Source organism: Abramis brama (genome assembly GCF_963993115.1).
Source record: "Abramis brama genome assembly, chromosome: 23".
Lineage (NCBI taxonomy): Eukaryota > Metazoa > Chordata > Actinopteri > Cypriniformes > Leuciscidae > Abramis > Abramis brama.
Window position 1 is genome coordinate 9,839,513 of NC_139985.1, and position 22,758 is coordinate 9,862,270.

General features: G+C 37.5%; 1 protein-coding gene across 2 annotated transcripts in view; it reads left to right on the forward strand.

Moving 5' to 3' along the window:
* Window positions 1-22,758, forward strand: part of igsf21a (immunoglobin superfamily, member 21a) — a 224,195-nt gene that overhangs the window by 74,794 nt on the left and 126,643 nt on the right. For both annotated transcript variants that reach the window (XM_084100556.1, XM_084100557.1), the window contains exon 2: window positions 18,159-18,271. In XM_084100556.1, coding sequence (XP_083956682.1) covers window positions 18,159-18,271 — 113 coding nt within the window. The remainder of the gene's footprint in view (window positions 1-18,158; window positions 18,272-22,758) is intronic.

Sequence of the window (22,758 nt, forward strand, 5' to 3'; positions counted from 1 at the left end):
TTCGTCTAGCCTACATCAGACAATTTTGGGTTCAAACACGCCCTGCACACCACACATACTTAACAGTGTTACATTTGAAAAATACTGTTCGATAGAACTGCTTGGTTACCACAGTTATCTGCGTGCTTCCTCAGCGATGAAGTTCCACATCTGCGGCTATCCAACACGAAAATGCAGCAAGCCTTTCACAATATTTTCTTCAGATAACTCCAAATTTCTCCCACACACTGGACTTGATTTTTGATGACGTACTGTCGACAACTTTACAATCTCCACTAGCTGTTCTTTTCTTCAACTCCTCAGCATCCATCTCGACGACTGCAAGCAGATCGCGCGCTCGCGGTAATGATGAATTTTTAAAAGTGAAAGTAGCCTAGGTAACGTTATAGATCCTGGGAGGGCGTGGGCACAAATAAACTGATATGGATTTTAAATTATTTTATTAACTTGAAAAAAAGGCATATTTTTGTAGATGTGTTCCTAAAAATATGCATTATTTTTACGTTTGCATGTGATTGTTTTAAACCCGTGTTTAGACCCGTGTTTTCCCCGTGTCCGACCCGACCCGCACCCGTATCCGACACGGCTGGATATTTTTCACCCGTTTGAGCAAAATTTGCGGGTCATCCGTCGGGTACCCGGGGGTACCCGCACCCGTGCAGGACTCTAGTCAGTGGTGCAGAGAATTTAATTCTGATGTTGTTTACTCTGTTGTTTAGAAAAGTCTCACTGTGGAGATGGTGAAAATGGCTTGTCATGCATTACAAAAATACTTTCTGTTATTGTAATTTAGTTCCTATTTGTCTGATATAACTAAAAACATATTGAGATTCTCAGAGAGTGCTATTTGGAATTCCAAAATGTGGAGTTATGATTTTTTTGTATGTCTGAAAGGAATCTCTTATGCTCACCAAGGCTGCATTTTATTTGATCAAACAGGTAAAAATAGTAATATTCTGAAATACAATTTCTCAATTTTTCAATTTTAATAGATTTTAAAATGAAAAAGAGCAGCATTTATTTGACATAATATTTTTGTAAGATAATGATTTTACTGCCATATATATGGCAGTAAAATCATTATTATATATGCCTGCATTACTTATATGTGTGTGTATATATATATATATATATATATATATATATATATATATATATATATATATATATAATATTATTATTATTATTATTATTATTATTATTTATTTATTTATTTTTTGAAAAGTACAACACTATAAATGCACAGCATAATATATCTGCAAAAATTGGTAATAGGTTCTCTGTTTTGTCTTCGGACATTGTTGGCAGTTTTTTCCCAATGATCGGATAAAATTCATAATTTATCTGTTCCAATCTGTATGACAAATATAGGCTAGCTTTTAGATATTAAGATTCCTTGTAAAGAAAAACCTTTAAACGCAGCCATGGTTAAAAACTAGAGCACAGAAGGATTTCTGCTTCAGCCTGTCCGTATTTCCTGTCATTTAACAGATCGATGGAAGCAGCGCTGTCAGTAATCTTTTCCTGTGTGTGTGGGTGTAGACAGCAGATTATATGCTCCAGTGTTTGGTTACGTCAGTGTCCTACCTCCCCTTTCTTTTTTAAATGTGTAATGGTGTTCTGATTTAAAGAATGAGTGTACTACTGACAGTACCTTAACAGACTTTTAGCAAGAAGCTTTTTTATTGTATTTTTGAGCTTTTGATAGAGAAAGAGGGAAAATGAAAATTATGGGTATTGAGGTTGGGAATGAGTTGGATTCAAAGCGGTTTTCCTGGATGAGTACCAAAGCACAACATTTCTGTTACATGTGCAGTAGTAGTAGTAGTAGTAGTAATAGACCACAGATCTTATATTAGGAAAACCACTGTACTGACAGACTTTGTGAAAGCCTTCATTGCTGAATGGTATTGAAAAAATGATATTGCACAAGTCACATATTACATTGCTTCTTTATTGTTTCATGGCATGTTTAGTTTTATCCAAAACAGATGAATGTGATTCTGGCATAATTTATGTTGGTGGTTGTATGTATCACGGCAGTTCTGCATGAACTGCATGAAAATGTCTGCATGAAAAAAGTCTTTTTTTTTAATCTATTGTCTTCCCCTGTAAGTTGTAACCATAATTTATATTAAAATTAATCAAAGTTAGAGGCATTTTACCGCCACTAGCGTTCATTTCAGCTGAAAATTGTAGTGAATTGGATGTTTAAGTATGTTTATGGAGTTTTACAAAAATGTAGGTAAAGGCACTTTTTTTCCCTAGAATGGCTGAGCCTCAGCTCTGATATAAAAAAGCTTGTTTGAGCTTCTGTACTAAAAGACTTTTTGAAACCCTTCCCTGCAGAATAGGATCAGGGTTTGGTCCACATGTAGCAATTATGCTAACTGTTTAGCCACAGTTACTGTACAATACTGTATGTGGAAAGTTGTTTAGACTGCTGAAAGAGTCTGTCTTCCCTAAATAACGAATTCCCTGAAGAACAAAATGAGCTCCATCAACCAATCATAATGCTTGGGGGCGCTGTTGTGCTTTGAGAATGTAAGACGTGTTTTCGATCGCTCACGGAAAAGGTATCAGATTTACTCATATATTGAAGAGCACAATCACTTTTTGTTGTTGCATGGCTTAAAACTAGCTTCCTAAACCCTGGTACTATTCTTACACTGATTATAAGTTATAAATATGCTGTCGTCTCGGTCCAAAGGCGACACGGGTAAAGGAGGCCGCAACAAAGCCCCTCTCTCTTCAGGCGACGCTAACGGGTCCACGGCTTGTCTTCAGACAACATTGGACTCTTGTCAATCATAATGCTTTTTGATATCTTTTGTGCATTAACTGTGACACAGTTTCTGATCATGTGAAAGGGGTTTCATGCCTGGAGTGTCAGTCAGTCGTCTGTCTTTCTGTCTTTGTATTTTGATGAAGGGGATATTTTATTTTGAGGGACGCTTGACAGAGACAAGAGGCTGTGGATAGAGAGAGGACAATGCAAAGGACCACTCACTGGACAGGCTCACTCCACCAAGATCAGAGAAGCGCTTGTTTGACTTTGATAAATGAACTCTGCTATTTATACTCTCGGATTCACTGGGAACTCTCTCTTGATTGACATGAAGCAGCCACTTCTTCATTGCATCCTTGTCTCGTTCCGTATCGGGCAGTGTTGCACATGTGACCTGCAGCGGTGCTGGGGTCTCCTGATTAAACATACAAACCATGATTGATCATAGGGGTTAGTCAAACAACTGCCTCGCTCTGCTACAAGGACCTTCCACCTGGCTGGTAGTCCGATTTAGCTGGCAGCAAAGGTTGTATTTACCTTATTAAAACAGATTGAAATATCTATTTGCTAGCCACCGTGCTATTTAATCTTTATCTGGGTTTCTTTTGAGAGCTTTTGGATGTCCTTGGTTTGACTAAAACAAATAAACGAGGAAATATTGTCTAACATTTGAGTCACTATAGGCTATACATTTGAAAGTAGTTCCCTGGTTTCCTAGTACTGAGATACCTTTTACAACACTTTACTATTCAGCATTACATAACTTTAGATTGGTGTTTATCAGGACACTTTGTTTGCACATTACAACTGAGTGAACCAATTATCAGCCATTTTTCTCTTAAACTTGAACTTTCAGATTCATTCTAGTGAATCCGTTTATTTGGATAGTTTGTTTAAATGAATCCAAATGATAATTCTCTAATTGCTCGACATTTCAAGTTGTTGCTGCTTTTGACCAAAGTACATCACAGACTTAAAATTTAAGACTAAATGAGACTAAAAGATGAATATGTGCTATTTTAGTTGAAATAGTCAAAATCAGTGATACTGTAGCAGTTTACTCCAAGATTATTTGTGGTTGTTTGTACGTGTGCCTGTTTCTTTTTACTGTGCACTGGCTTTCAAAAACAAGGCTCAGTTATCATGAATATAGGCATGAATGTGTGTTAATGAATACAGATGATCCATCAGTTGATGCTGAGGAGCCTGTATCATCACAATCCACAGGGAAACGAGAGTGGATTTTGCTTCATTTACATCGATTATGTGATCATAATTGCATAACCTATAAATCAATTTGTACTGTGTAGGCTGCATGCATGATGCACATGCGGATGCCATCTCCTCTCACAGATGGGTTCTCTAAAAATGTCTTTGTCTGTTCATGATGGAATGCAGAAATGTCAAACACATTTCAAAATTGCCTACCTACCATCACATTCATGGTAAAGGAGTATTTCTGAAACTACTGACCTAAGATATGATGTTTTTTATATAATAGCAGTGCAGTTATTGTAATAATTTGCAGATCTGGAGTTTTGACTCGACTTGTATAAGTCATAAAAAAAGGTCTGGAAATCAAGTACACTTATATATATACAGTACTTGTTAACATTTTATGAATTTTTTATTATTATTTGATTTGCATTTATGCAGTTTTTTTTTTTTTTTTTTTTTACTGAAATCATGGATTTAATTTGTCTTTAAGGCATATATTTCTATATATATGGGCAGTACATGTTTGTTATCTGAACTGAAATTTTATAGGTCATGTAGAAATCCATACACAAGATAAATCCTGTTCAAATATAGCCTGAAACAGCTGTTTAATTCCCTAAAGTCCTGATTTTAACTAAGCTGTATGACTCATGACCAGTGACGAGAGCTCAAGGCCACATTCAAGTTAGGTTAAATTTTATCTTGTTAACTTCTCTTGCCAGTGATTATTTCGCCTACAGGCTTTTTTCGCCATAATTTAAAGATATTGTAGGCTGGATTTTGAACCAATCGAACAAGAAACTGGCCTTGAGCCGAATGGTTTGTGAACTGCTCTTAAAACATAATAAATGCGAGGGCATTACTGTTTGCATGTCACTTGAACGCTCTAACTTTAAATTAACAGCGTACAAACATGCTGACTTCCCCTTTTTAGGACCTTGGCAGAGCTCAGCATATTTATGTCCAACTTGCATTTTGTGAGGAATAAAAAAAAGACAGAATCTGGAACACAGAAGTAACAACTGCTGTCTCGCTCTTACTGCATGTTTGCAATAGGTTGTTTATCTGACTGGGAATACAGACTCCGAAACCTCCCCGTCTGTGACTTATGCCAAAAACAGAAAGACTGATTGATTTAGGGGATATATATTGAATATGCAGGTTTGTAGCTCTTAATTTCTTTTTATTAATTAACCACTTGTAAACTTATGTTCACTTTCTTTTTATTTTATTTTATAAATATAGGATTTGTATTAAATGTATATTCATTGAGTCGAATCGAAATCGAATTTAGAATCGAAATCGAAATCGAAAATCGAATCGAAATCGAATAGAATTGAGAGCCGAATTGGAACATCTGAATCGATACCCAGCCCATATATATATATATATATATATATATATATATATAAGGGCTGGGTAACCTGCTTATGTCACGTAGTAGTACCGTTTACGTCACGCAGCACCGCAAACATCCAATAGTAAAATTAAACTGCAGTTGCCACCGTTCAACCTGAAGAGGGCAGCACTCAGACGTTTTTACACCATATATTGTAGAATTAAAACACTTTATACCCAAATGTCAAAAAAGTTACTTGAATCAATGAACAGCACTAATAAAGCCCCATCCTTAGAGATCATTAACTAAAAAAAGTTGGTTTAGGGTTTAGTTACCCTTTAAGAACTAGAGAATAAAAGTTATTTGTGGAACTTTCTATCACTATCAAGCTCTAAACCTTTTAGGAGTATTTCTGAAGAGTTTGAGGCTCATCCTCTTCTTCATGGTAGTATATGAGATCTAAAAATCAGATGTAGCCATGTAAACCTGATCCAGCTGCATCAGGTGCTTCGGTACCAGGGCATCTGGTCACACTTAGATGGGTTCCCCCCCGTCCATCAGACTTAGCACTCCAATCGGCAGAGAAGTGAGATAATGTCGACAGCCCACAGCAATTAAAACCCTTGAGTCTAGAAGCAGCTGATTTGGGCTCCTGATTGCTGTCTATTCTGTCGTGCATGGGGAGGAGGTAGATTAGATATGTGTCATGCATCCCTAAGCCTAATACTCTCTGGGCTCGAGCTTGTCATTAAACAGTAAATCATTCTGATTGAACATGCATCATCTCGTAGCAACTTCACGACAAACCCAGTCCCAGCTCCAGAAGGCAGATCATCTTTTTAAGCGGCATAAATCAGCTGCCATCCACGTTCATCATTCACAAATCCGCTCTTAATGCTCACAGTTCCCACTCACTTTTTCCTAAATCTTTGAATATTAAAGCCTATTCAACACATGGGGCCCGGGCTCCTGGCTTCATCAACCATTAAGGTGCTACATTCGGTTTGCTGCTTTGCCTAAAATTATCTTAAAGGAATGTTTCAGGTTCAATAAAAGCTCTATTGACAGCTTTTGTGGCATAATGTTAAAGGGGTGATGAACTGAGAAATCAAATTTTCCTTGAGCTTTTGGCAGAGGTCAAGAGGTCATCATACTATAAGAATATCCTGTAAGTTTCAGAACTGAAAACTTCCTTGTTAGTCCAATAAAAGCTTTTATTGACACCAGGCACAGCGAACGACAGGTTTTTCAAAGTGGGGATCTATGACATCAAAGGGTATAAAATACCGCCTCCGCAGAAGAAGATCAATGCCTACTTCAACAATTCCTATTTAGCCCCGCCCACCGATTCACGCATTAAATGAAACTCATTATAATATGCAAAACTGTTATCCCATCATAGCAGTGGGCGTTTACTTCCAAGTCTTCAATGCGTGCGAGCGTTTCAGGAGCTAGGCTCAAAACCAGGGTAGAACATAGCCTATTACTTATTCATTCTGATGTTTTTGAATGTAAAAACCAAGCGAACGCTGACCTCAGACAACAATATAAAAAAATTTAAAAAGCCAATTCATGACCCCTTTAATTATTTCAGAAAATAATTTCAAAAACATCTCTCCGATTTTTTATTTTATTTTTATTACTTTATCTGAGGTGAGATTTATTATTTATAAATAGTTGAATGTATATATATTATTATATTATAATTTAATTTATATTCAAATCATATATAATGTGTGTTTTAATTCTGTACTTAAGACAGTTTATTTTAATGTTTACTGCCTTTTCCTTTGCAATGTAAGTCTGTTTCTGTAACCGTTTTGCTTTTATTAAAAACTCATAAATGATGCTCTGTGGTAATCAACATTGTGCCACAAAAGAGCATGACTTTAAGAAGTGGAATTGTCTTGGACGCAATATCATATTTAGAGGAGTCGGCATCACAATATTTATTAAAAAACAAGATTTTTTCTCAAATGTTGTTTATTGTGGCAAAGAAACAGCTATTCTCTATGCCTGAATGATGCTTGGCATGATTACATTGATTGCACATTTTTGTTCTGGGTCTCTAATTGGCTGCTGCTCAATCTGAAGTGCAGTAATGTGTAGATTGTGTGGGCATCTGAAATCTGATGTATTTCAAAAATAAATCTTTGATTTGTTTTAGTTTGTTTGACTTGTGGTGTTACATATAGAACATCACTACAAGCAACCTATGATAATGCACTGAATACAATCAACATTACAAGAACAGAAAAGCTGAAACATTTAACAAACATGGTTAGCCTTCTAGGAACTAATTAATGTCAATCACTGATATGATTAATTGGTTTTAATTATTAATAACCTTAGATAAATAACAATTTCCCAGGTGCACATTGGTTCATAATCTTGAAATGTAATGGCTAAATTTATATAAGTGCTAGAAATCGCAGGGATTGTGGTTATCTTCATTACCAATCTTGATTAAAGGGCTTTATATTTATGAGGCGACTATAATCACTTCATTACGTTGGAATACATTGTGCATAATTGCTGGTCTCTTGAATCATTGTAGAAAAATATCCATTGTTACCTAATAATGGAAAAGTATCAATTGTCTCTGCAAACTTTGCAAAGTAACTAGTTTGCCTGTTGTTTCCTCGTACTGCTTAAAGGTGTGTGTTTATGAAGTTGGTGTTTTCTGCCAAACGCCAACCGAACAAGAGGCAATCAAGAAATATTTACTGTACGCTTCTGCTCTTTTGAAGGGTTTTAATTGCCCAGTGAGACAAATTATCTCCTATTCTTGAATTAAGTATGAAATCTGAAGAGGGACACTTAGTGTTAAAATGGCTCAATCTATGTTTTGTGAACATGCTGATTGTTTTGTTTGCTTTTAAAAGTGTTTTCCATGATTCGTCCATGGTCCATTATGGTTGCCAACAGTAACGTTTTTTTTTTTTCCTCTGTAAAATATAATATAATATGGGGGGGGGGGGGGGATAAATAAAATAATATATATAATTAGGCTGCATGTATTTATTTGACAAAAATAATACAGTAAAAACAGTACTATTGTAATCTCAATCTTGAGTTTGGTCTCTCTTCCTTATCTTCTCTCTCACAGCAGTTTCTTGGCTCAACAGGACACCATTTGCTGAATTAGATTTAAAATGCACGGTTGCCAGAGCACCTGCTTCTAAAATACATTGAGGAACAAGGAGCATCTCTAAATCTTCTCTAGAACAACATGTCTGAGCTTTAAGCACCATGTGGCCTTGCTGCTTAATGTGTCTCAAGGCTTTGTTCCAGAGATGCTTTCTCAGCATAAACACACACATTTCATCTACTCCTTTTTTTTTTCCCTGAGGAACAACAGGACTGCTTTGTTCCACCCTATTTTCTCCTGCGAGGTACCATGAAAGTGCTTAAAAATGTCCGTGACACCACAAATCAGTGGACTGTTTATCCCACTTATGATAAAGTATAGAGTAATGCTTGTAGACAACAAAGTCGGCAATTCCTCTCTTCCTGGAGACATTTGCTTCGCCATTGATGCCTAGGAAAGCCATTACCATTAATCACACCAAAGAATTACACAGTGCGCAGTCCAGCCCGGTCCATCTCGGAGTTGTTTAGATTTCTTATTGTGCCTTTGGCAGATTACTGTTATTAATGGCAGAAAGGGCACTTTGCAAACGCTCATTAGATGTTATTTTAATGGTGAGACTGATGGATTAAGATGTGGAAGAGACCATGCTTGCTTCTACAACCAGTTAATATGAACCAATTACTGTGGCACGTTCGTAGCCTCAACATTTTTTATTTTTTCAATGATTGTCAACTTGGTTCAAGTTCATTTCAGAATGATTTTAGCACTGGTGTACTCAGCATTTTGCTACGTAGTCCGTGCTATACTTAGCCATCCCTTCAGATCCCAACTGCTTCCTGAGGCGATCCATGAGCAGTGCTGGATTTTTTTTAATGCATTTGTTACTCAGTAGTTGGTGATGTGTTTTTTATGAGACATTGCAGCAGCTTCATGTCAGCCCCGCGCTCCATCTCTCCAGACATTTAAGGCACCGTTTTAACATTGACATACCAGGCGGCACAAGAACTGCATTAATAAATGTTAGGAGCACAGTGGAGATGTCTCACTGACATTTAACAGTAATATCCAGCCTGGCAGAGTCTCCGAAACATGTGGTGGTTGAAGGTGAGGAGTGGATGGAGAGCTGGAGGCTATAAACAGGTCTGTCTGACTTCCTCTGGGCGAAGGCTTATGCCATAGGGCGGATCAATACAACACTGCAACGAGCCAGAGTAACGGAATGTACTGGAAGCCTGTTTAGTGGATTTAGGCTTGGTCAAAGCTCAGCTCAACACATGAGTGGGCATAGTAGTCCAGCTGTATTAGATATGTTCAGCCTTCAAATCTTTAGTTATTCTGATCACAATCTCTGAAGAGAAGGCTCTGAAGTTGGTGCAGAAGGTCCTGAACATTGGAGGGCACACACCTGGCCGTTGTTGCTGTTGCAGTTTCCAAACTCCCAAAAATTCCTTTCTTGCAGAACTCTTGATTCTCTTTAAGAGCTTCAGAGTCGCCGACTTAAAACAACAACTTAGTTACTGAGTTGCTACCTGTTTTTCACAGAGATAACCTTTTTATCCTTTCTGAGAAGGAGGTATTTGCAAATTGGAGCCTTTCCAATCCAGCACTGATTGGCTGTTGTTGTCAGAGGTGGCCACAGTATGGCTCCTCAGGTTATTTGCATATTTTAACATTTACTTTTCTGTGACAGTGAAGGTTTTTCCTATGTCATGTCAAAGTCATTTTGAGAAAACGGTATTTTCACCACAAGTCTGAAAGAAGACAAAAATCTCAAAATTGACCAGTGAAAAAAAAAAAAAAAAAACGATGTTTTTGCCTGCTGTGTCTCGCCTTAATAAGTAGGTTTGTACACATTGTTTAAGTGTATATGGATTTGGAGATGATCTGCTCCATTTTGTGTCCATAGAAGTATGTGTGAAGTCTGTGAAGATCTGTCCTTCCTTTGTGGCTTCACCCATGTGGCAACCTCTTTTTTTCCTGGGAGTCCTAATGAGTTTATGATCATTCACATTTGTGGATAAGAATGAGGGAGAACAAAGGAGTTGATTGAGGTTGTCACTCTGAGTTGATAAATCCCCTCCTCCTGCTCTCCACAAGAAGTTGTTATCTGAAGGCAAAAGGGATCTGTTTTTGTTGTCCACATAAATCCAATCAGATTAAAGTGAAACTCGTTCCACACGAGGGGTGGAAAGGTGTTGCCATTCTTTTCTCCTGCTGTTCCCTACATACTCATTAGGGGTGTGAACCGACACTGGTCTCACGGTTCGGTTCGATTACGATTATCATGTCATCGATTCAGTTCAATTCGATATCACAATGCATCGCGATGCACCGCATCCTCAATTAAAAAATTTTCTTCAAAAGTAATGTGTGCGCGCGTGTGTGTGCTCGCCTGTTCAAACAGTAACATTCCAGTTTAAGTTTCAAGGGAGTAAAGCTTGTTTATGCCATTAAGAAAAGGAAAATCTGTCAAATAAATTTTGTTTTAAAGAAATGTTCATTTAAAAGCAGCGCTCATTAATCAGTGTATTATGTTACCATTAAAGATGCGCGCATCAACCGTCGCCGAATCTGCCGTTGAAGGTGACGATCATCCATTTATAATCACGCATGCATAACAACACAGAATAATTGTAATTTGACCATCGGGTGTGGATACTTAAATCAGAGAAAGTTATTGGGACGGGTGGATGATTTATTTTTGGGTACGGATTCGGGAGACGTTGGAGCTCATCCGCTTACTCTAAAGCAGTCAGACTCTGCCAGGCGTTAACAGCTCGGGGTAAAAACGGCTAATGTGGTTTATCAAGTTAGTGGTATTACCTCCTGCATATTCTATTTGTGCGTGACATGAGCGCACACAGCGCGTGTCTTCTGCAAGTCGTGCTTACCAGGTTGTTCATAAAAGCCGAAATGTGCCCAGATGTAGGCTTTAAAAGTAGTTGGAGCATTTTTAATTACTCGCACTCGCGCCTCACCTCCCTCTGCCATTGTATGCTACCGCGACAAAGCACGTACGCGACAAATGATGTCAGAAAAGCGTCAGTACATTATAATCGGTTATGGTCTATTACTGAACCGATACCGAATCGTCCTCGTCTGCATCGCGATGCATCGTAGAAACGATAAATTTTGACACCCCTAATACTCATTGACTTATACACATTCATGAGGGGTCTACTCCATTATATAATTTTCTCTTTTTTTCTTTTTTCCCTTTGCATGTCCCCCCACCACAAATATATAAAATAATATTAATACAGAAATTAAAAATGCTTGTCATAGATATATGCAAATCATTGTATGTATGAAGTGCATTAGTAATGTATTTTTAATACAATAATAGAGAGAATATAAATAGAGTGATAAAGTGAAGTCAGGTTTTCATAGGTTTGAAATCATAAATAGCACATAAACACAAAATGAAATGTGGTCGGTCTCTTTAAATGTTGTTCAGATGTTCTCTTCCTGTCTAAGTGGGCGATTCTTGGGCAGAATAAGCTGTGAAGTGACTCCCTACCAATCAAAATCTGACTATGTGAGACTACTGGGACTGGCATCAGAAACTTCTGAAAGTTTTTAATGTGTTTTGAGGAGGTGGACACTGTTAGAATGATGGTGACAGGCTCTTTAAAAAAAGAGCAAATTAATAGGCAGAAAATGTTGTGGCAGAAGTGTTATAAAATAGGGGGCGTGGTGTCCTTATTGTGCCAAGAGAAGTGAAGGTCAGGCTGTAAAGGAGGGATGTGCATCCAGAGGCCCAGGAACGTCGTCATCGTCTTATACTTAGACCTCAAGGACACCTTGTGCATGCAGGGACGTCTGGACCTTTGCAAAGGAGTGACATAATGCTGAATTTATGGTAGTGGTGACAGGCATAATTAGCATCAGGTGCTAATAAGTTGCCAGCAGCGGTACATTGTCATTCCCGCTCTTGTCCATCCTTTTATTAGCTTGGATATTTAGTGTTCTTGAAATAAAAGATCCATGAATTAAAATTAAAGTTTTGTGGCTTTTTAGTCCATGTCTGTTGCATAATATACTGAAAAACACATATACGGTATGTATTTTACTCATATATATGTATGTTTTTTGTGTGTCTGTGTATAGATAGATAGATAGATAGATAGATAGATAGATAGATAAATAGAAGAAAATTATAATTAAAATATAATTCTGTGAGAAAAATGTAATCTAGATGACATACAAATGTTCAATGTACAAGTGACTAATCAAATGCTCTCTAGTATGAGAAGTCTCTCTCCCTAATAACATCTGCCTTTGACTAGCAATAGCAACAAGTAAAACCTAGTTCACAGACTCATGTTGACTCAAGGCTATTGGTTATTTTGAAGAAAAAAAAAACAACCTTTTAATATGTTTCAACAATAAATAAAACCTTTTTTTTTTTTTTTTTTACTGATTGCAATTGTTAACACTTAGAAATCTGTCATGATGATGAAGTTTGTGTAAATCACATTAGCTGATTCCATTTTACCTGCTTAGCTAAGGTCTATTTACATTCTGATTGTTGTATCCGTCCCTCAACTTAACACTGACAGGCTGAATCCTTCCGCCCATGGGAGCGCATACCCGGATTGGCAGCAGACATTTATGTGATGTGAGTTTATGCTGGTTAGGGCATGATGCTTACAGTTTGTTGACATCAAAAGGATTGAGCATTGGGGAGACCCAGGTGTGACGGGATACAGGATGTGTCATCTGTCAGAGGTTCACTGGATTGGGCTGATTTCCCAACAGTCCAGAGCAGGTGTGAACGTATGCCCTCCTTAGTGATATGGAGACGGCGTGAAAGGGATTTAGATGGAGGTATGTGCCAAGAATAGTTTGGTTTTAAATCATTTAGCTTTACCTCACAGAATTCCAATGCTGCCTTGGGCTAAACGCTAAATGTGTCCTTTATTTGGCTGTAGACAATATGCTACCCGGAGTTATCGTGAACACCCTTGTTTAGTCGTCCTTCCTACCAACCTCATTAGTATTTTCATTCAGTATTCAACAAATATGAAGACAAATCATATCGGAGGAAATTCCGGACTATTAGTCCCCAGCACAAAAAATGACGGATGGCATTTCTGCTAGAAGGTGCAATGAGGTTATTCAATTACAGCTGAGTTGTAGGCTGACTCGTATGATGTAACGTGTAGCAGCGAAGTAGAAATTGAACTGCCTGTGTGGTTAACAGCTACGCCGATACCGAAGTGAACTTCTTGGCCAACTCTCTCATCATTGCTCCGTGTAATTGGGTAATCCGGCCGTGGTCTTTCCTTAAGCTAGCTCTAGCAGAGACTTCATGGCTTAGCCAAGCCTGACCGCTTGCCCATAGGCGAAGTTATTGGAGAATCAGTGAGTCCCTCCAAAAACTCCCCTTCTCGCTGTGGCCGTTTGCCCTATCATTAAAAGATTTTGTTTGTCGGCTGTCATTTCTTTTGAAGGCTTATGAAACCTGGACCTTTTTCGGTTGGACATCAGTTTGGGGGGTGTGGGGAGTGTTTGAAATATGTACTGCTCAGACTCAAGTGCACAAGTCCATGTAATGAGCTATTTTAAAGTCGCTGCTCATGGCTCTTTCCGTATCAGTAAGTCACGCAATATCACACAATTCTGCTCATAGCCCTTTTTCGCCCCTAAATTAGCATGCAAACACAAAGGCATATGTAGCCTCACGCTAAGGAGGCCGCTACCGTAGCCGTGATTGGGTGGGAAACTGTCTCTCATTTGAATTTCAAAAGCGGAACGATTAACAATGCAGGAAGAAAAGATCGGACAAAAGAAGTATTTTACATCAACGTGATTTGTACAACGCTGGTTCCAATTTACAACTTGTAATTTTTCTTTAGTCGCTATTGTTTAAGCAGTGACCCTATAAGGATGCTATTAAAATGCAGGCAGAAGTTAAGTTAGTTATTCTAGAAAGTAGACTTTCTAGATTTTAAAAAAAATATTTTCAGTGTATTATTATTATTATTATTTTATTTATGTGGATTGTAAAAAAAAAAAAAAAAGAGTGGATGGATTTTTACCATAGGCTGGTTGTTTACATACATTACATGTTTGTACATCAGTGTTCAAACATCATGTAAAAGTGAATTTTACATAAGTCTCTCTCTCTCTCTCTCTCTCTCTCTCTCTCTCTCTCTGTGTGTATACATATCCATCCATCCATCCATCCATCCATCCATCCATCTATATCTATATATACTGTGTTTATATATGCATACTGTTCATACACTGTTTTTACCCACACAAAGTAAATCTCTTTCAGCTAGAATAAATTGCTCTGTTTCTTTAAGTAGTGATTTTCTCACTCTTTAAGTATCTTATTTTTTTTACCCTACTTAATGATTTGACATTTAAATAAAAATACCACATATGAACATAATGCTTCCCTTGCACCAATTTCTCGAGACTTTCAAAGCTCTTTATGGATGTATGGGTGCTAAGTGGAAGGGATTTTATTTGAGAGCTTCAGCTCCTTTTAATGACCTGTAGCTCTCGAGGCTTATCCATTCAAATCTCCTCCGGCGTAAAGATCCCTCGAGCGTGATGATTAAATTAAGATTCTTTAACAAGCACATCAAGGTGCAGCTAGATCTCAGAGAGAATGCTTCGCGTGTTGCATTGGCAGGCCACCGAACGTAACATTTCAGAACGACTCTTTCCGACAGAGGACTGATATAAATCAGTCTTCATAATTTAAAAGAAAAGGCCATCTGACTGTGTCAATGTCTTCATGTGTATATGTTTTCAGCAATCTAGCTGTGCTCAATACGTCTTGCTTTAGGACCCAGGAACCGACTCAATTTCTAGAGGGCAAAGTTTGGGAGAAAGTGATTTCTTGGGGTTCAGGCTCCATCACAGTTTGGGAATTTTGAAACGAGGTGAGGTCGCAGATCTGCTGGAATTTGTTCCTATCCTTGCTCCCTTATTTCCCTCGAGGCTTAGAGAGAGCTGCTCAGTCTTCCACCGAGATAAACGTACAGAATTGCAAGTCAATTCTGTCAGTCTGACACAGTGATAAGGCCTTGGACGATGCGGTGAGCAATTGAGCTGTTTTGTCTGACAAGAGCTAATTGAGACCTCAAGATGGACAGATTATTGAAAAGCACGGAATTGGTCCGGCGAATCATTTCATTTTACGTTCCTAGATTACGCTGAGGCATAACGATTCATGCTCACATACTTGTTTGAGCACTTGACAACAATTGTTGTTTTGGGTGCAATGCATAATTCATTCAGAGACTTAAAAACATTAAATGGGTTTTAAAAGTAATGTTGGTCTAAAAACGCTGTGGAATCTTGGGGAAATTCTTGTGTGTTGCTGTTTGTGGTCCTGAAATTGTATTACAGCATTGTTGAAATGAAGAGTAGTATCTAATGTGACACATCACTATTAGGTGGAATGTAAATACGATGTAAATGTAAAAGATATTTGATTGTAAAACAGCACGTCAAGGCTGTAATCACATGAACGTCAACTGAGATTTTCGGTTGAAAATGGCAATGGATATAGATTTGGCTATTATAATATTTAATTCTCCAGGTAATAATCACTCCCCTAGGGAGCTTTCAAAACACCATGTTTTTAATTTTACATCAATATTCAATAAATCTGCTGTAGTCTATAGTCTTCAATTAAATGTCTTATCTCTTAAGGTAAATGAGCAGATTGGCAGAGAGCGCTAAGGAGTTTTATTTTAATTTGTCCCCCACGATGAGGGACTTAATTTCCCAGCATGCATTATCATGTAAGATTGGATATCTCCTTATGAAGTGATGTTCCAGATGAATATGAAACATATGCAATTATTATTCCCTCCTGTAATAGGAAATGAATGCTTAGGGGCATACTAAGATTTGGTATTAATAAAAATAAACAAAAAAACATCCATCTATATATCGTCTGTCTATCTGTCTATCTATCTGTCTATCTATACACAGACACAGAAACACACACACACACACACACACACACACACACACAAACACATATATATAAGTTTAGTTCATACCGATATTTGTTTTTAATAAATTAAGTTTCCTCACATTGATGATGTGGCTCTCCCTCCTCTTTCACTGTGGTAAGAGGAGTATTGACTGGTTAGATGGATAGACTGTGCAGTCAGTAGGATCCAGGCCACCTGCTAGGCAGCTAGAGAGAGCACTCACTAGAGCAGGACATTCCCATCTTTATCCTTAAGAGGCGAGAGCTCTTCCATTTGTCATTCATGTCTGCACCCAAGCATTTTGATAAATGTGTTTTCAGTGTGTCGAAAATGTGATCAACTTTGTAATTGCGCTCATTAACTCCCTAAACCGAGAGCACGTATTTGGTTAATCAGAAATTATCCAGAGATCCGCATATGTGAATTAGGTGCACAGTCTAATGTGGAAGAATTTGTTTCCCATAGAATTCTTATGAAATGATGCAAAACTTGTTACAAAGCATTTTAGAACAAGAAAAAAAGCGTTTATATAGCATGCATAAAAAGGTCGGCCATATGCCATGATGAAGTGCAGGTCCTCAAAAGGCTGTATATAAAGACGCAGGCTAATTGTTATAGTGGTGGCTAGCAGGAGTTAGCCGAAGCGTCAGTTTATTTGTGGGGTGGGACTGCAATAGCCAAGCTGATTTGGAGACTAAATTAAACAGATGGCAAAGTGTCCATGGCTTAAGTGTAATTAATGAAGCAAATGAAACTCTCCTTCACACTTCTGAGTGTGTGTGATGTGCTGTTGAGAAGGTCTGAGTTTGAGAATGTGGCTCTAATGAAAAAAAAAAAAAAAAAAAAAAGTTTTCACATTGTACTTTTTAATTTTTTTGATACTAGGGAAATGCAGATCCACTTGAAGAGCCGGTCAAGAGTTGTGGGGCCTTTTTGTTTCGTGTTCATATCTTTGAATATTAGAACAGAATAAATTATATGATTTCTCATTTAATTTTTGATTACACAAAATTAGCATAACTTAAAGATTAAAGATTTACATGTAATTTACATAACTAATTTGTCAAAAACATTACATAACATTTACTTCTTTTTTTATCAACAAATGCATACCATAGTTAATGTGCAATTTTATATAAAACTGAAGGTACATCTCAGAAGTGGATGTGATGTTAAACACTTTTACAGCAAAGTACTGCAAAAAAAACTGTTACACTGTAAAATGTGGTAACCTGCAGTTATTACTTTAAAGAGCTATTTCTATCTGATTTCACCCATAAAAATTCATTTTGTTGGTATACATGAATATACAGTATGTTTAGGTTGATTCTGCGATCTTAATATTTTTGTCTTGAATAAACCCAGTTTATTTCGATTTTTTTTTTTTTTTTTTCAGTGTGTTATTCTTTGTTTGTTTACTTGTGCAAATGTGTTTGTGGCCTTGTTATATTCATGATCATAAAACGTGTCTCTTTGAGCAAGTCTCATTTTACAGACTTCAGATTCAGCATGACAGACATGCTTTAGTTATTTTGAAGTGAAAGTCTTAGTTTCCCTAGAAACAAAGGTGTTTTAATTAGTTTCAGTTCATTCTGTAATAATTCTGAATAATTTAAATTGTATCATGGAGTGGTATGGTTGTTAATCTTTTCAACCTGCACCCCGTGTATTACCATCTGGTCATCATTTGGCTCTTTTTTAAATGTGTGAAAATGAACATGGTTCCAGTGATGTCTCACTTTGCCTCTGCAGGATATCTGACTGTAACGATAGAACCCTTGCTACCAGTTGTTGTGGGAGAAACGGTGACTCTAAAGTGCAACTTCAAGACAGATGGAAGATTGAGAGAGATCGTTTGGTACAGGGTAAGTTGCTGTTTTCTGCATATGTGCTAATATTTCATCATTAATGTACTGTTTAAGTTCATAATCTGTTCTTTTCTTCTCTGATTTGACCTGTTATTGCAATATAACTTGTTAAAGTTCTGCCTTTTAAACTGTGTGATCTTGAGGCCATAGAGACGTTTATTATTAAACGTCTCTGTGAAATACTTGCTTCTTATTGGTCAGCTGCAGATAGGCCTATACATTAATATTCACTGTTGTCCATGGAAACACTGTATATCTGACTGATCAACACAACCCACCGCTACTTTCATGTTTTGGGCACCGCACTGTTGACTTGCTCAAGTGATCGCTGTTGTTTCATACAAATTCAACTGCCACCAATCTATCTTCTCATTTATGGAGTGAAAATGGCCTTAGAGGCTGATTGTTTTGTTGACTGTTTTAAATTTAGCATAAGCTATAAGGTAAAATTATATTTCAAATTTTTATTTCATGTCAACATATTTATTTATTTGGTTAAAACATTGCTTTGTATGTTTTGACCATAGAGTGGTTTTCCTAATAGGGATTATGATAAGGTCTTTAAAGAGTTAAAAGCCATGAGCCAATCCAACCAGTTACAAGGTGAATCACAACATTACAAACTTTAATTTGAAGGAAATAAGTATTTGAAAATCAGACAAAAATACAAAGGTACAAGATTGTGTACTTAATGACTTTAAAGGGATAGTTCACACAAAATGTTTAATTCTGTAATAATTATTTACTCACCCTCAGACCTGTATGAGTTTGTTTCTTCTGTTGGACACAAAAGAAGATATTTTGAAGAATGTTAACCAGACAGTTGACTGTAGTCGTTGACTTTCATAGATGCCGTTGCCGTTGTGATTCTCTGATTGGTAAAGATTTATCTGCAAAATCATGGGCAATGTAGTTTTTCCCCAGGAGTATTGTTAAACATGATTTCTTTTAAAGGGGACATATCATGCCAAATGCACTTTTTTAGCCCTTAAATGCATTTTGTTGTATATTGGAGTGTTACAGAAAATATGAAATTATTCTCCTCAGGTGCTTCGTTGATATCTTTATATTCTGTTTTGGTCATATTTTTCAACCTGTTCCTATTTTTCTGTTATCTATGACGTTTTTTGAACTATTACGTCACAGTATTTGCATCGGAACTGCCAAATAAGGACATTGACTTCCGGCCCAACACTTCGAGCAATCCGCCATTTTTATTTCTCGCTGCAATTTTGTAGTCCAAGCTAAAGGATGCAGAAGTTACGAGAGGGTAAGTTAAAATGTTCGGTTGTTGGATGTAGTAACTCACACGCTTCATTACACCGTCTAATGTAGATGAACTGCCGCGCTTGTTACAGGACGCATGTTTAACTTAAAGAACAAGCAGAGAGAGAGACCCGGTCGCGCGCGCGCTCACTCTCTCTCGGAGCCAGGCGAAAGTGTAAACAAGACATCACCGTCTCCAAACTAGACGCTGTCTTGCTCTCTCTCCCTCGCACATATTAATCAAAATAAATCGGCACGGTGGTAAAAGGTCGGAAGACCAAAGTTTCATGTGTAAATACAGTACACACCATTGCGATACATCCATATGAAGACGTTGTTCTACAGGTTCGTTGTCTTCATTTTCATCTCGCTCCTGCTCCGACTCTGGCTCGAACATGTAAGGCTGGCTGGACAAGTCTTCCGTTGTTGACATTTTGTTAATAACGTGTGAATAAAAAGTTTCTGTGCCGCTAGATAATCGTATCTCTGCTATCAAACTACAAAAATGGCCGAACGGGGTGGAGTTGAACCGAATGTGGGCGGGGTATGAAGTGTCTCAATTGTATTTAAAGAGACCACACCAAAACGAGTGGCTCTCAGACGCACATCAGAAAAGGGGTAGAAAAGGGGCCTGTGGAGCTATAATAATGAGGAATTCAGACCCAAGCATTGCAGTTCCGCTTTATATAGACTACAAATGTATGATTTATATGTAAAAAGGAACAATTTAAAAGCATGATATGTCTCCTTTAAGTTGAGATAATAAAGGCTGATTGCTTCGACAAAAGCATATACCACTGCTTAACAAACTTGTAGCTCACAGTAGGTCTGTCTTTAACAGCTAATAAGTTATCATTAAAAATCAATTCCTATATGGAGAAAATTAATGGGAATGTTACTTCCAAAACCAGACTGTTGCACTGTCTATTTCGACCAGCAACATTGGCTCAACCAATGATGTGCATTTGGGGAGGGACTGTCTGTTTGTTTGACCAATGGCAGACCGGGGAGTGTTTAGGAATCATTTTTACAATTCTGTTTGTTGATGATAGTGGCACAGAAATACTTAATCTTCAATTTTCATCTGGTCATGATGGACCTGTCTTAATGGATCCCAGCTGGATGCTTCACATTTTACCACCCACTATTAGCTCTTTGCCTAGCAATAAGCGAATGGATTATTTAAGAATTTTTTGCAAGAGACATTTCTGAATAAATTTTACAGTACATAGCTGTATAAATCACATATGCAATATATATGAACTGACTGCCCTAGAGTAAAATCTGTATAATGTAGTAAAACCAATATGGACGAATCTCTTAGCTCGGCTGTGGATGTACCGTATATCAATACACAGTCAAAATCTGTGATCTGATCATGTTCAGACAGATGGTTGAGGCCATATCTTTTTAAGACCTAAACAGTCTTTGATTCAACCTTCTGTTCACAAATGCAACACATCTACTGTCTCCATACTTGTCTTTGCAAATGCTGACCTTTCCAGACAGAACAAAAAGAGATTAATAGCACTTTACATATTAGCTATAGTCTCATACATCATACTGAACGGTTAGACAGTCCCACTGAATCAGTACAGGTTCCAGGAAGCTTGTTTGTTTGCACAAGGTCTCTTCCCTGCATGATTGGCTGTTTATTGCTCAGATGAAAGTTAACTTTGTTGGGGGGGTTTTGACAGAAAAAAAGAATACATAAATTTTTTATGAAGATAATATTCAAATCCTAATTCATATCCTCAGAGTTCTGTGCCTGTGAAAATAGCAAAAAGCACAGCCCTTTTTTTTTTGCAACAGAACACATTCGTGTGACAATGAACGGATGCAAAGCACGCACTTCTGATTGACTTAACAGCTGAGAAGAAATGTCTATTTTGCACATTGACAACCGCAATTTAAGGGAAATGCCTCTGCGGGCATTTGGCGTATGATCAAAACCACAAGGTGGTAAAATGAACCAACTCGCTCTCCTATGACTGCTGATCAGCACAGGGCTTAATACATAATAAATCAATTATCTGCACTTGGTTGATAAAGTTTCTTAAATCTCAGGTTTTTATTTGACTGAACTGTCGACTTCTCAGTTTTTGCTTTTGTTCGAAATGTAACCCTGGTTGATATCCACCTTTGGGATTTACAATATCTAATCAACAGCTCTGGCAGATGACACAGAGGCTGTTTGAATAAAAGATCGCAGCTGTGGGTTGTTCATTACGGGGATGCTGTTATCTTGACGGGCCCAGTTTGAGGGTTTTGTAATGCACACCACAGCCCGACTTCTCCTTTAAGATTCTCTGTCGGGCTGAGGCGCTTCCTCTGCTGCTCAGATAAAGGATATTACTATGGAGAGGCTCTTTAACCAGCGCTGCCAAAAAGCACTCATGCCAAATTGAGGCTTGTTGCCTGATTGGAGGATTCGTTTTCTTCTTAATAGCTGCCTCTGCTTCAGGTCCATGACAACAGCAAATCAAGTTTTGAGTGGAGTGTGCATTTCAATATCCTCTGGTGTTTTACATGCATAATATGTGATGAATGAAAGCTAGTTCACACTTCTCCAACAAAACAACAATTGTTGGATTATGGCATTTGTTGAGGCAATGCAAAAAAATTATGTCACAGACTGTTGTAGAATATTAGTAGCACAGTCAACATTTGAAGTGGATCAAAAAAGTTAATCAAAGTTATATATATATATATATATATATATATATATATATGGGGTGTAACGGTACACAAACATTACAGTTTGGTACGTACCTCATATTGAAGTCATGGTTTGGTACAGGTTCGGTACATCAGGGGGGACAAATGTGTTTTTAACAAATGTGTATATGTTTAAATAAATTCTATTCTAATTACTTTTCTTAAAGGAACACTCCGACTTTTTGGGACTTTAGCTTATTCACAGTATCCCCCAGAGTTAGATAAGTCCATACATACCTTTTTCATTTCTGTGCGTTCTGTAAGTGTTATTTGACGCACCCACCGCTAGCCTAGCTTAGCACAAAGACTGGATGTAAATGGATAATGGTAGCATACTAATCCCAATAAGTGACAAAATAATGCAAACATTTTCCTATTTACATGTTGTGATCTGTATAGTCACAGCGTGTACAAATAACAAGGCTATATGAGACAGAGACCATTTTTAATCGTATAAATACTGGGAACTATATTCACACTAGGCGTAGGAGCACAGCTAA